We start from the raw sequence: 13847 nt of genomic DNA, 5'->3' as shown, positions 1-13847 counted from the left end.
TCGAGCTAAGACGTTTTCGGAATCAGGGAAGCAGTCAATAGCTATTGGCTAAGGTGTAACGGTGTCCAGCACTTGCGAAGAGGAACGGTCGCGTTGTATTCTAGGATTGAACGATCAGGATTTCATTTCTCTAAGCTTGCTCCGAAAATCTATATCACGGCCATGACCTCCATTGCTGATTGCGAGGCCAGTGTCTGGTCACGTGTACTCGCGTGTAATCGCTTCTCGCGTTTTCCGTCATATTCGGCTCTGACCTGTGATCACCCACGCAGAGTGGAGAGTCGTGCCGACCGGCGAAGCGGTGCAGAGGTGGACGGGTCTCCCGGTAGATGAGGCCCTGCTAGTCTGGCTGAGCGACGAGGCCCACTAGCGGGAGACGATTCGCTTGCCGTGTGGACGGAATGTGTCTCGGCATCCGACGAGGGGATTGGTAAAGGGCGAATCAAGGCGTCTAGGGCTCCGTCGTTTCGACTGCAGTCATCAGTATCCTGGTCGTCGCAGAAACAAGGTCATCAACACTTACCACACACAGCATGAGGTGCTAAAGCCTGTATCTCGCTTTTGCAACCATTCTTCCGCGCAGGACAGATGACAGAGGGATGTGCACTGACGGCAGCGCAAGGTCACGCACTCATTTGCATGGTCTTCATCCTCGGTCAGGCAGAACACACAGTGGATGCTGTCGACCTCTTCACTCGGGGTGAGACTTTGGAGCGTCAATTCTTGGAAACCAGCCCAGATATTAGCGACCGACGCCAGAATAGCCGGTTGGGCCGGCGAAACGCGCCATGGAACACTGTTCGTCCGCAGCAGTGTGGAAGTCACAAATGGATTGAATGGCTGCACTGGCTCGGGGTTTGTTGACAGGCGCACCGGCGGGTCTTGTCTGAGCCCGCGAGGTGACGGGTCAGTGTTGTCTGATGCAGGGCGGCGCCTGGAGGCTGACGACGTCTGACGCTGGCCCCGCTGTACAATGACTGATGGAGAAGCCATTCTGGAGCCATGTGGTACTCGCGCCTGGTTGCGGACGGCGGCTTCATACCACTGCTGGCCAACTTGGTCGGCCTGCCGCTGCCGGTGCCATCTCGCGCAGAGGAAGTCTCTGGCGACATCACAGAGCTTCGACTGCAGCGTTGACAAGTCAAACGGCTCTCTGGCGAGAGTGGTCAACTTTTGATGGCCGATCTTGGTGTCTTCAACTTTGATCGAGTTCTTGCATGGCTCGCTTTTTTTCGTCATCCCGCAACAGGAGCCAGAACCGCTATTGGGGCTGACCTCTATCTCACAAACAAGAAACGGATTCCAAGGCAGCATGGTAGTTATTGAGGTGGTCGTCAAAGGCAGAAAATGCTTCGGATTGTGGTGGTGTTGGGCAATTACCGCAGCGTTCCCTCGCCAGCTTTATATGCCATCACCGTGGGCTCCTTACCCACATGGCTGCGTGGCTGCTGGCATGGAACACTTCCTTGAAACAGCCGGTACGTCGAGGAATGCATTCGCATGCAGTATGCGCCACTATACGGCCAATCAGTGGCCTGCGAGAAGGGATATCATTCCAGATCACTGCTGCCCAAATCAGCTGCACTTGTGGCTGTAGACCGCGGTGACCATGCATTGGCGAACAGACTGGCTACTGCGGTAGGCAGCATAGTCGACAAATGCTGGGTTAAATTCTGGATTGCCTATGGAATTTCAAAGTGAGTGATAGGTTGTGATTTATTCTTATGGCACTAGATGCAAGATGTGGGTACGTAGAGATAGATTCGGTTCCCATGCCATCAACACACTACCAGGAACAGTTTTGGCGTTCCCAGGAGCTAGACTCCAGAGATTCTCCAACTCCGTCTTAACATTGTTGTCAAGGCTTTGATAATGCCGTGTGATTGCTACGCACCTCTCAGCGGAGTGAAAGACTACACTCCTAGCTGACCACGGAACTTGGCTGAGGTGAGTATATAAAGGCCTCCCATATCCTACTTTCACAACTCTCACCTCACCTCTATCTACATTTCGTTTGCTCCATTCGCTGTCCAATTATGGTCTGTTTCAATTCGTTCTTACGGAGTTTACCGATGAGCTAATAACTTACAGCCAAACATCAGAGACCTGCCCAACGAGCTTTTGCTGTGGATTGTGTCGCATTTGGACGGCAGTGCATTATTTGCCCTCGCAAAATCATGCAAAGACTTCGATTTTAAACTGCAGCCCAGGATCTGGAAATACAATATCAAATTTCAGAACAGCAATCTGTTGCACTTGGCCGTGAAATACGACAACGTTGGTCTTGCGGAGGCTTTGTTCCGGCACAACGCCAACATCAATGCATTTTACCGAGGCAAAACTCCTTTAATGCGGGCGCTGAAATACTCTTCCGCTGGTGTGCGCGTACTCTTGCTCAATCATCGAGACCTAGACATCAACATTCAAAATCAAGCGCGGGAGAGCGCCCTGTGGTATGCCATCTACTACGGAACTTTTTCCACCGTCAAGCGCGTTCTAGAACAACCCAACGTCCAGGTGGACGTCAGGCACGAACGCGGCCGAACGGCGCTCCGCCTAGCGGTCTTCGCAGGCAGAATAGGGTTCGTGCATCTGCTACTTTCTAGTGGCAGCGACCCTGATCTACAGGACGATTCGGGCCACTCGCCATGGGACTGGGCGTGTCGCTTCAATAGACCCGTGATGGAAATGATTTTTTCAAACGATCCGATGGCCAAGGTGTTTCTTGGTACCAAATCATCACAAGAGGCTGAGCTACCTCTTCACCAAGCAGTGGCCTATGGGTCAGTAGAGGCTGTCAAAAGACTTCTCAGGCAAAAAAATCTGGATTTGGACATCCAGAACCGAAAAGGATCTACGGCGCTCCATCTCGCCGTTCAAAACAAACGCTTGGAAATGGTCAATTTGCTCCTAAGTCACCCCCGTGCCAACGTGAACTGCAAAGACAAAGATGGCAATACGCCACTTTGGCTGTCTACTTACTCGTCATACGACGAGATAACCGAAAGGCTGTTGGCCGAGAAAGACATCAACGTCAATTTTGTTGGAGGCCGCGGGAGATTCGAGACGCCGTCTACATCTCTCCACCACGCCGCGGCCAGGTTGGATACCGTGCTCCTACGACGGCTGCTTGCGGTGCCAGGGATCAGTCTGAATATCTGTGTTGGAGGCCCCTCTCCAATCTCCGTGGCCGCATATCACGGACGCGTGAACACGGTTACTTGTCTACTGAGTATGGAGGGCGTGGAGATTAATGGAATGGATTTAATAGATCCGCCCATTTGTCGAGCGGTTGCACATGGCCATCTCGATGTGGTACGACTTTTAGTGCAACAAGACGCACATCTGAACATCAATGAAAGCACGATCGCAACTCACGACACTGCTCTCTGCATTGCCGCCGGTTGTGGTGACTTAGAGATGGTCCAGGCACTACTAAGCCATGATCGGATTGATGTGAACCTCAGGAATCAATGTTCTGAGGATCCATTGATGTTGGCGGTCAAGGGCGGGCATTCCTCGATTGTTGATGCACTTGTGGTCACTCCGAGACTGAAATACTTCAGTTTGACAAATCCCTGGATCTAACAAGGAACGACTGCATCCAGAAGGCCATTCGAAGCAGAATAGAAGACGACAACACTCCTCGAACGTTGTTGAAGCGGTCTCCGAGGAGAAGGTTTGGTGGTCTGTAAGAGCTAGCGACATCTACTTCAGGTAGCTCTCGTGGTGCAATGCGTGATGGCCGAGTCAATCGACACTTTCTCCACTAGCTACACTGCCCACATTGTCGCTGGATCCGTAGTTTTTGTTTATAATATACAGGGAGGCGGTGTCGGTACAGTATGTATGTATGTATGACTTCATTTATCCTGACCCCTCGCAAAAATGTTGATTTGACCACTGGACCAAAATACGAATCCGCACCCAGTGGGTTGTGGTTTAGAATCCCACTAAAAAAGTTATATGCAGGCTACCAGAATTATATATATCCGTATACGTACATGCAGAGTGCGCTACTTCTTGGAACGAGCTTAGAGCCTCACCGAGGCCTTTGGTGGCCTAATTGCAGTGAACGTTATCAAGCTGCCCTCATGGCGCACGGCTTCGAAACCGCTGAGACGCCTCCGCAATGCAGCAGCGCATCAGCTTCAATTCATGTCATTCGGCCATTCATTCCTGCGGTCCCTGTGTGGGCGCATCGAGAGCAATTCCATGCTCAGAATGAAATATGCGGAGAGTCCCCTGAAGGGATATGATTCGGACATTCAGGGGCATATACCAATATTCCTGAAAGCCCTGTCCTGTCCTTACAGGCAAGGCATATATCAGATGGGCTGTTGGGACCTATCCTGAGGTCGTAAGTCATCTCTCAAGCGGGAGGGGTCAAGTACTTGTCTTTTTTCCACTTGACTATTGGCTTGCGTAGGTCCTTTCGCAAAAGCGGCAAACACGACCGCACAGAGAATAGCGGGGATTTCGTATTGCCGAAGGTTTTTTTTGGCTTTCACAGAGGTAAGGAATGGTTTTAAAAGATAAATGTTGGAAAATATCGAAGACTATTATTGAGGAAGTATCATCTCGATAATAGCAGAGAACTACTATTCGTGCCAAGGATATCAATCCGGTCAAACGAATACTACAGCTGAGCAAAGCAAGGGATAGAGTACGGTATATCCACTGTTTCTGACATACACCCACATTTTTGTGCGACATTCCAGCTACGCCACAGAACACAATCTGCAAAATAGAAGCAGACCAAACACCAGATGCATAGGAAAGGGCTCTCTCTGCACCGTAACTTACTGATGCGCTACCGAGATCACATGAAGCCACAAGCTAGCAAGTCACATGCAGCACCAAATACCCAGGCATCCCCTGACAACAAAGGAAAGAGAAAACACGATTATGCTCACTGAGCGGAGTGGGAACTTGCCCTGAGTACAACCAAGATCCACTGCATGCAGTCTGGCCTGGATATGTAGCAGGGTGTATTGACTTGTAATTTGGTACAACTGACACCCCGATACCCCACTTTGGAAGAGATCTTAACAATCAATCACGAGTGGTCACACAAGATGGCGCCCAGCCTAGCCCCTTCAAAGCACGAGCTTATCATTGACATGATCCGCAGCGGAGTACTATCTGTATCACGTATGGCAAAGGCTGCTGGCTGCAATAACCATAGCATCATGAGAATACTCTTCCAATACACTGACATTTGGCAGCGTCAAAACACCGCCCCAATAAAGATGGTAAACCATGAAGCATCAGTCCAATTACGCTGGAAGCCCTTTTCTTAGCCAAGCAGAAAGACGTCCTAGGGCCTGATCATCCTGAAAGTTTTCCTAATCTGAAAATTTCCTGGAATGGGAAACCGAGGGGCCGGATATCGATGCATAAAATTAAAAAGGTCTGACTATAGTATCTAAAATACAATATTTTTCTCTGCACTATAATTTGCTGGTCGGGTCTGTTTAATCTCGTAGACTGGACGTAGACCACGCGAACGGGCTTGATTTTGTCGTTTTGAGGAACATTCGTCCCAAGAAAGTAGTGGTGACGAACAGTCAGACAATGAAGGAGCGGGAGAACAAGGGGTGAGTATTAACGGTAGGGGTATTTCAACAACTTTGATGAATGTTTCCAAAAGTATTCACTCATGGATATATTGCGCTCCAAGGCCTACAAACATACCATCTTATCGTGGCTCAACCAATAGAAAGCTTGGAGTGCACTCTTCACAAATATGCTAAGCTCTGCGGACCAGGCGGGACGGAGCGCTTGCTTTGCAAACGATGCATAGGGTCGGCCCGCTCCCTTGCGGGTATATCTTAGTTGAGAAATAATTGCGACAGATTTTTTTAGGTAGACTTTGGGTAGTCTATGGTAAGAAATAGAATTTATTGCAACCTCGGCACCAGCACCCCTTTGACTGGCATTTACCACGAAGTTCAGAGAGGGGTAGTCATTTATGTCACTATCATTTTAACACTTGCAAACACGGACATTTTTAGTGGCTTTTTTCGGGGAAACCTCCCTGGAGCATACGGCATTCATTCGGTATCAAAATACCCCCCGGCCGCACTATCCGTAGACTGCACGCCATCATACTGAGCCTCAACCAGCATGTCACCCTTGTTGCCAAAAATCGGGTCCTTATAAAGGAAATTCCGCCCACCTGACAAAACATACCTCGAAGTGCTCCCGAGCGCACTCTTTAAGTCATGTGAGAGCGGTTTAAAGTTAAGATTCTTCACGGCATCGTCGACGGCTTCTTTAATTTTCTTGATCGGTTTCCAGTCTATACCGACAGAGACAGACTCCATCAGCGAGCTGTCAAATGTCTCGGGATTTTCTAGAAATTTAGTTGACACCCATTTCGAGCTCTCACTGGGGACATTGAGCTGGATCTCAAGCCCTCCTTGGTGGACTGACTTGAGCTCCGCACTTGTGTTCCAGGTCAACACAACCCCGCCTCTGCACCAAGGTCAGTACTGTCGTGATGGGACCCATGAAGGACAGTGGTGATTTACTTATGCTGGAACCAGCTCTTACGGTTCTTGCCATAAAACTTCATATACATATAGGACTTCCCAGATAGTGTGATTTTGTTGCTGCCAGGGTGGATTGTGACTGTGTTGACGGTGGTCGCTATAAGTCAAGTAGGTCAGCGAGTCTGAGATTTTCTACCAAGAGAATGAGATACTCACCATTTCCTTCACTGGTTGCATAGTGGTCTCCACTTCCTTTCGTATCATGAGGAATGAGTTCCTTACGGAATTCCCATTGTGTGTCTGATTTCCGGTGGAATGCGAAGAAATTGGGATCCCTCAAGACTTCCTCAAAGGGGTACTGGTTTTTTTTGAAGTCTGTGGGCCCGATAAAGAAGGAAAACCTCAAATGCCATTGGTTGTCATTTGAGTTCCAGTATACGTCAAAATTTCCCAAGAAAAAATACAACCAGCGGTTGAATTGTTGCAGCAGGCCGGGGACATCGGTTTGCGCTTTAGGGGGTACATTCCGCAACAGATACGAGTCAAAAAATACCTGTGGGGAGATGCACGCTGTAGCTTTCATGTTGTTGATGATAAAATTGCCCGAATACGACAACGGTGTGTCCTGTGGCCACGGCCTATTCTGCGTCATCTCCACATAGAGAAGCGCATTCTTCCCTTTGTCCAATCCCTCTTCGGGCTTTAAGGCACCTGGAGCCATATATTTGTAGATTTGGTGTCTCAGAGCTGTTGGAGGGAAAGTTGGCGCAGGTTTATTGACAGTTTCGGGTTTTTTGGTCTCCAAAGCGTACCCCACTGTAGTCTTTTTTGCGTCTGTCATCGTGGATGACTCTCCCCATGATAGCATGAGCACCAGAAACTTCGTTCTTTCCCCGTTGGCCCATTTATGCTCTTTGAAATTACTTAGCTTCTCTCTGAAATATAGAATATTGTTCGCTGTAGTAGTCAGCCACGGTTCATTATTCTTGTTGGAATCTGGCTTACTCGTGAAATCCATGTATAATCGGCTAATGGAGTAGTCTCCCGGTTGGTTTAACTTCTGCTTGATTTCACTCAGCTCGGTACCCTCTGTGACAGCCAGTTTGGCAAGGTCTACTTCAAAGGCAAAGACCCATCCGTCAACTTTGATAGGGGGGCCGAACCTGCAGAAGGCTGTTAAGACTGTATAAAGCAAAGCAGTGAGCCATGTCTTACCCGTTGTTAGTTTTCAGCTTCAATGTGCCCGACTTGAAGAAACAGTGGTAGACTACAGTGCTGTAATTCTGGCCTGTCACAGGAAACATCACCTTCGCTGTGCTCATCTGCGCGTCCAGTTCCCCGTTATTTGGATCTTTAACCACGATTTTCTGCAGCTCCTTATGCTTCTGAAAGAGGAAAAGGAGGGCGGTGTTGATGGCATCTTGCGAGACTGCGATTACCTGAAAACCACATTAGTTCCTCGGACAGAAGGTCAATTAGCCAAGGACGTACCTGCGAGAAAGGCCCAGCTGTCGCCTTTTGGCGGCTTGAGACTTCGGACATTATGTTCAAACGAGACTCGTGTTACTTAGAAAACTTGGCGTGTGGAAAAATACTTTGTCAGATCCATTTCTCGTTGTACCCGCTCACCATTGCTCATTCTTAAATGTCAGTAATGTGGGTCTCGGAATTGTTGTGAAACATGCCGTGAGATGACGATCCCTCTGCACACCAAGAGCTGGTCAGAGCTAGAGTCGTTACACCATAGATGAGAGAATATGCTCTGGCTGACATCTGGCTGACGTCTGTCGGAAACGCTATCCCCCCAGCAAAGTATGATTCCCCACATTGCAGAGACGTCTCGCTCCAATTGAGACATCGTTGACTGCTTTCAGATAGCTTCAAGTCCAGTCTTGGTGTCATTGCTGCTGAAATTGAGACATCTTTTACTGCTTGCAAATAGCTCCGTGACAGTTATTGATGTCATTCGCCTGATTTCATCCGCACCATTACAAAGAATAGACCAACTTAACCGCCATAGAACCAATTGGGGACCTGATGGGGAGTGAAAGCCTTCCTTCCATGCAGTCTTTGGCTGCTTTCAGATAGCTTCGAGACCAGTATTAGTGTCATCCATCTCACTGCATCCCTACCAGTACAAGTAGTAGACCCACTTCACCGTCATAGAACTAGTTCGAGACCACATGGGGACTCAATTGGTATTGCCAGCATATGAGGCGAAAAAAGAGAGGCTGTCATACACTCTGATGAAGTGGCAAGGGAGCAGCAAGATCTGCAATGGAAGCTACTCGGCTTGTATTCCCGTCAGGGTTTGCTGATTTCAAAACCTCTTCGTTTTCCCAGCTCCACTACAAGAACTGATCTGCATTCTCAGCTTTTACCAGCCAACAGGCAGATATCGCAGAGACAGACGCTATTTGTTACATTGACTATTCGATGACCATGCAAAGCATCAATCACGACTCGGAGCTGATGACGCAGTATGTTGCTGCTCAGGCATTCCCTAATACGAAGCGGTTCATTGCGCTTCAGGATGAGAAGGCCAAGCTCATGCTCTTCTCCCTTGGTACGGATAACAAGGCATATGTGTCCAAAATCGGTGCCTCGGGACAGACAATGGTGCAGGACTTGGGCACCATGCTGAATCTTCCAACAAGTTATGTGGCCCACGCTCTGGACGTGACCCAAGACCCTCAGTCCACCACGCTGTACATCGCGTTGGCCACGGCCAAAGGGACTACCCAGAGCACCGTCTACCTGCTTCAACCCTTTACGCCGAAAGAACGTGACTTGGGCTCCAAGGAAACAAAACTAAACGATCTGATTATACCGGAAACACAACCAGTATACACACGGGTGTACTCCATTCACACGGTTAGCTCTCCCAAATATTTGACAATATACTGTTCCTGACGGTTCGATATAGAGCACCACGGCGAAAGGTGGCGAATACCCACCCATGCTGTTGGCCTATCAGACAACTATACACAAGTCCCAGGATATCGTGTCAGTCAAAGTTGCCAAGACGAACAGTAATACGTATAGCTGGCAACGCATAAGCAATGCCACTTTGCCGATAAATGCGATCAAGGTCCTGGCCATTCAGCCGCTGAATCTCAAGTTTGGCGACATCGATCTTCCGGGGTTCGCCACCTTGTATACCACTCAAAGTATGATACATGGTCTGTTTACTGTAGTTACTCTTGCTGACGGGAGTTGAATCCAGACCAGACAGCCTTGAACTTCCGTACCCTCAATGCGCAACAGGAATATACCCAGTCTTTCAAGTGTCCTGCGGGTGCGTCTCATCCATCCAGCCTACTTCCAGGTGATTTGATGCCCGTGTACTGACCAAATCACAGGTGCGCAAGCATTGTCCGCTGTTGTTGATTCACAGGGCTATACCGACATGCTTATTGGGGCTGCCGGCCTTTATAAGTTTGGCGCGGACCTGGTCAACACGACCAACGAGACAGACCCCATATCAATCTCGAAAGAGGGGGTTCTTGCCTCGATCAAATACCTTGCAGTCACGCAGCATGGAGCTGATATCTCCGTCTGGGCCACCAATACAGCGGACGGCGTTGGCTATCTGCAAACAAAAAGAGATTTCACCGGATCTAAAAAACATGAGCAGGTTGTCCCGGATGGCCAGGGGGGCTACTTTGCTCCCTTCAAAGGCACATTGTCCGACACGGAGAAATTCGTGGTTGCCGACCAGAATGGGAAACTGTATATGCTGGAACAAGACCCCGTATCTGGCATCTGGAGTGTGGTTCCGCTGATGACACCCGCACTTGAAAAGATCTTCTCTGTTCGCTCGTATGTGAGTCAGGTTGCTCCTCTTGATTCCAATAACCTACCCATACTTGGTGCTCCCATGATGCTCAGATCCTCGGGGGATGTAAGTGTGATTGTCAACGGTCGTCCAATCTTGGTCACCACGACGGGGGTCCAAGTCAGAGCAGACCAGGCGGGCCTTCTCACCATTACCATCCCCACAGAGGACGTGGCAACCCATACCTTCTCTGTCTCCAACATCCAAACGTCCAAGGCGTCTACACCGGTGCAGCATAAATTTGATCCTTCGAAAAAGGTGCATGACAAGTTGGGTGAAATCAAGACCAAAGAGCAGCTTAAAAATATCACTCTTCCGGATGGAACAAAGCTTGTGAAGCCAAACTTGAGTGGCCCCGAGATTGAAGGAGCTCAAAAGGCACTCGCGGCCGCAATCACGCGCCGAAATAATATTCTCAATCCTTCGGCCCGGGCCGATCCCAATGACACTCCAGTGGCTCACGGGTACAATGCGGAGTTGATTACTACGATAGCACCAAGCAGCATCAAAACCATGTTCTGGGTAAGTGAACTCAGATTGGGGGGGGTTTCCCTTTTAAAGATCACTGACAATCGCCAATAGTCGGCATGGCGCTGGCTGGAAAAGCAGGTGAAGAAAGTCGAAGCGTTCGTAATTAGGGGCAAAGAATTTCTGGTCACCATTGGGCAAAAGGTATATAAATGGGTCATGAACACGGTCACTCAAGTAGCCAAAGCCATCTCCTGGCTCCTGAGTCAGATTGCTCAAACAGCCGAGAAGATCTTTCAGTGGTTGGGATTCCTCTTCAATTGGTCGGATATAAAGACCACCAAGGAGTCTGTGACCAACATCGCCAATGACACAATTGACAAGGGGGTCGAGAAGATAGCTGACATGAAGAACGGAGTAAACGGTTTTTTTCAAAATATGCAAAACCAGCTGAATAAGCATCGCCCTAATGAGAGCCAACTGAACAATGACAACGCAACGGCGAATGATTCTACTGCCGCGAAAGAGTCGTCCAAAGGTGCGCCCGTGCGATCGGTAAAGGCAAATTGGGTTATGTATCAGGTATGACCACCGTTACCTTGCAGATGGCAGCAAAAGAAGAATGACAACCTGCTAGTTTGCCCATGGAGGCGCCGGGAGCGCCTCAGTTATCCATAACCTGAGCGAGGAAGGCGGATTCAGTGTAGGATTAACAGCAGAGCAGTGGGAGACAGAGGCTCTATCAATCCGAACCAGCTTTGAGAAGACTGTGGGCGATAAAGGATCAACTTTCGCCAAGGGATATCAGCAACAAAAGCGCAGTGTCAAAACAAAAGATGCAATGGCCCAAATCACAAGCCAACTCCTGACCAGCATCATCGCAGCCCTCAAAAAGCTGGCGGGCTTCGTCCTAGATGGAGGAGCCAAGCTTGCGACCAAATTCAAGGAAGTTATAAACAAACCTATTACAATTCCGGTGATCACTGCTGTTTATAAACAGTTTATCTCTGGAGGCCATGATCTCACCTTCCTCGACGCCATTTCCTTTTTGGTGGCCATTCCCACTACAATTATTTGGAAGCTGATCAAGAACAACGGGACATCCCCTCCAATGTTCAAACCCGGCGACTTTAAGAAGCTTCTAGGCGGGTTGAAGAATCCAACCACTATGCAAGAGATGCCAGTGCGGGAGATGACAGACAAACCTAATCTGCTGCCTTATAACGAGTTCGCAAACATTGTAAACGTCGTGGCCGGGGCGTTCGGTATTTTCGCCGGGGCCATTTCAAGCCCTGTGTCACTCACTGAACCACCGGCTGTTTTTGCAGAATGGTACGGGGACGAATCATTTGCCCTTGTCCCCCCCGATAAGCCGTTAATTGAGTTGGCCATGGCTGAAGGTGTCACGGATGGCAATGTCTGGAAATCTTTTGATTTCTGGGTTTCTGCAATCGGCCTGGTTGTCAGTTGTTTCAAAGTTCCATTGGAGCCCTTGCCGGCTCAAACGCTGCGGGTCATCAGCTGGATTGTCAGCTTGGCGGCTGATACTGTGGGGTTGTCCCTACAAATAATCAGTTCAATAGCACAGAATGCCGTCAAGTTTGTCAAGGCCGTGACAGATGCAATCTTTCAACTCGTTATATATGTGATAGAGGTGATCATTCGAGCAATTGAGGTCAAAACGCCAAAATCGCTATTTCCACAGAAAGATGATCTGTGGAGCTATCTTGACATGGCCCAGTTGACATTCAAATTGGTACAAGTCTGCAGCGCATCAGTTGAGACGGTTGTCAATGGTATGTATCAGCTCTGCAGGCATGATATAATTTGCTCTAATATTACGGAAAAAAAGAACCACAAACAAAAGCTATTGCGAAAGTTGTCAAACTCGCTACAAATGGCTGCTCATATGTGTTGATCGGAACTAAAACAGTGATCAAGATCACCAAAGGGGAGTACAATTATATTCCTGCTTGCGTTGGGCTCTAAGGTTTGAGAGAAAGAGCCAATATTCATCTCTACATCTCCTCCCGTCATGTATTGCAACTGCCATCTACGAGTAGTCTGTCACAGAGCCAGAGTCGAGTTTGACTTTGATTTTCCAACTTGAACTTTGGTAAATAAATGAGTATTTTACAATCAGTTGGTACCTATCTTAATAAAATATTACTACATTAATATACCTTACTCATTCTACACTTGGGCAATTTTAGTAAATAAGTTAGTATCTACTATAAGCTTATAATTATATTACCACAAGTTTGGCTTGATGAATAAACGTGGAATTCCAGCAAGTTCAAGTCTTATATCCATCAACTTGCACTCGTGTAGTGAGCTCTAGTGTCGCAGGCGAGTTCGAGTCCAACTTTTAACTCAAGCTTGCCTTGCGTGTTCAAGTTAAGCTCGCTTTGCGCTTCGCCTTGACATTTATATACACAGTCTTTGATTCCCAATGCTTTCTACAACATTCCAGATGCCAATCCAAGATAATCAGACTATTTCCACTGGTTTCCTATGTTATACTATAGCACCTGGTAACCATACTTTTATAGTACTGTCAACCTTGTCTATTCCGAGATAATCCACAGAGGCAATTTTTCCCGTAGTAACGGGGATCTCGTTTTATGAGAACTGCCTAAAAGGATATAGCCAAGCTAATGAGCCAATAATATTGGTTCCACGTGATCATGCCCTTGCTAACGTTATTAGGATATTTATAACTAACTTAACTTATGGAATCACTACTTAGTAATCAAATCTCGCTTTAAGTTACCGCAGTCTAGCGAGTAAATGAAGGCCTGTGGTTGGCTGTCCCCGGTGGGTCCGACCCGCTTATGTTAAGCAGGCTCGTTATAGGTAAGTTAGGGTTGACAGTTAATAGATATGTATATTATTACCTTACCATTGCCGATCGAAATTGCGTGCGGCTGAGCTGAAAACCAAAGCTGAACGTGGGGTAATGGGGCTGTACCCATCCAATTATATCTATGTGTCCCTATTTTATACGCTCATAGGCTATTGGAAATTTGTTCTGTTGGAGTAAT

At 48.2% G+C, this 13847-nt stretch overlaps 4 protein-coding genes across 4 annotated transcripts; 2 read left to right on the top strand and 2 right to left on the bottom strand.

Annotated features, from left to right (window-relative positions):
* Positions 1-260: 260 nt before the first annotated feature.
* On the bottom strand, positions 261-1239 carry PENARI_c089G07272 (uncharacterized protein; the record flags this gene model as incomplete). Its single annotated transcript, XM_022637759.1, has 2 exons — positions 261-471; positions 524-1239. 2 exons carry the CDS (start codon positions 1237-1239, stop codon positions 261-263), a joined length of 927 nt encoding a protein of 308 aa, XP_022482386.1.
* Positions 1240-1312: 73 nt separating this feature from the next.
* On the top strand, positions 1313-1761 carry PENARI_c089G05507 (uncharacterized protein; the record flags this gene model as incomplete). Its single annotated transcript, XM_022637758.1, has 3 exons — positions 1313-1478; positions 1532-1697; positions 1758-1761. 3 exons carry the CDS (start codon positions 1313-1315, stop codon positions 1759-1761), a joined length of 336 nt encoding a protein of 111 aa, XP_022482387.1.
* Positions 1762-6056: 4295 nt separating this feature from the next.
* On the bottom strand, positions 6057-8039 carry PENARI_c089G01865 (uncharacterized protein; the record flags this gene model as incomplete). The annotated part of the gene is made up of 6 exons (XM_022637757.1): positions 6057-6480; positions 6537-6654; positions 6714-7409; positions 7503-7660; positions 7713-7936; positions 7989-8039. The coding sequence occupies 6 exons, from the start codon at positions 8037-8039 to the stop codon at positions 6057-6059; spliced, it is 1671 nt and encodes a 556-aa protein (XP_022482388.1).
* Positions 8040-8939: 900 nt separating this feature from the next.
* Positions 8940-12792, top strand: PENARI_c089G00172 (uncharacterized protein; the record flags this gene model as incomplete). The annotated part of the gene is made up of 7 exons (XM_022637756.1): positions 8940-9371; positions 9424-9667; positions 9724-9795; positions 9860-10857; positions 10918-11385; positions 11441-12599; positions 12656-12792. The coding sequence occupies 7 exons, from the start codon at positions 8940-8942 to the stop codon at positions 12790-12792; spliced, it is 3510 nt and encodes a 1169-aa protein (XP_022482385.1).
* Positions 12793-13847: the final 1055 nt, after the last annotated feature.

The sequence above is a fragment of the Penicillium arizonense genome (assembly GCF_001773325.1).
Source record: "Penicillium arizonense strain CBS 141311 chromosome Unknown PENARI_contig089, whole genome shotgun sequence".
NCBI lineage: Eukaryota > Fungi > Ascomycota > Eurotiomycetes > Eurotiales > Aspergillaceae > Penicillium > Penicillium arizonense.
The sequence above is the reverse complement of the archived record's forward strand: the minus strand, read 5'-3'. Positions and strand labels throughout refer to the sequence as shown.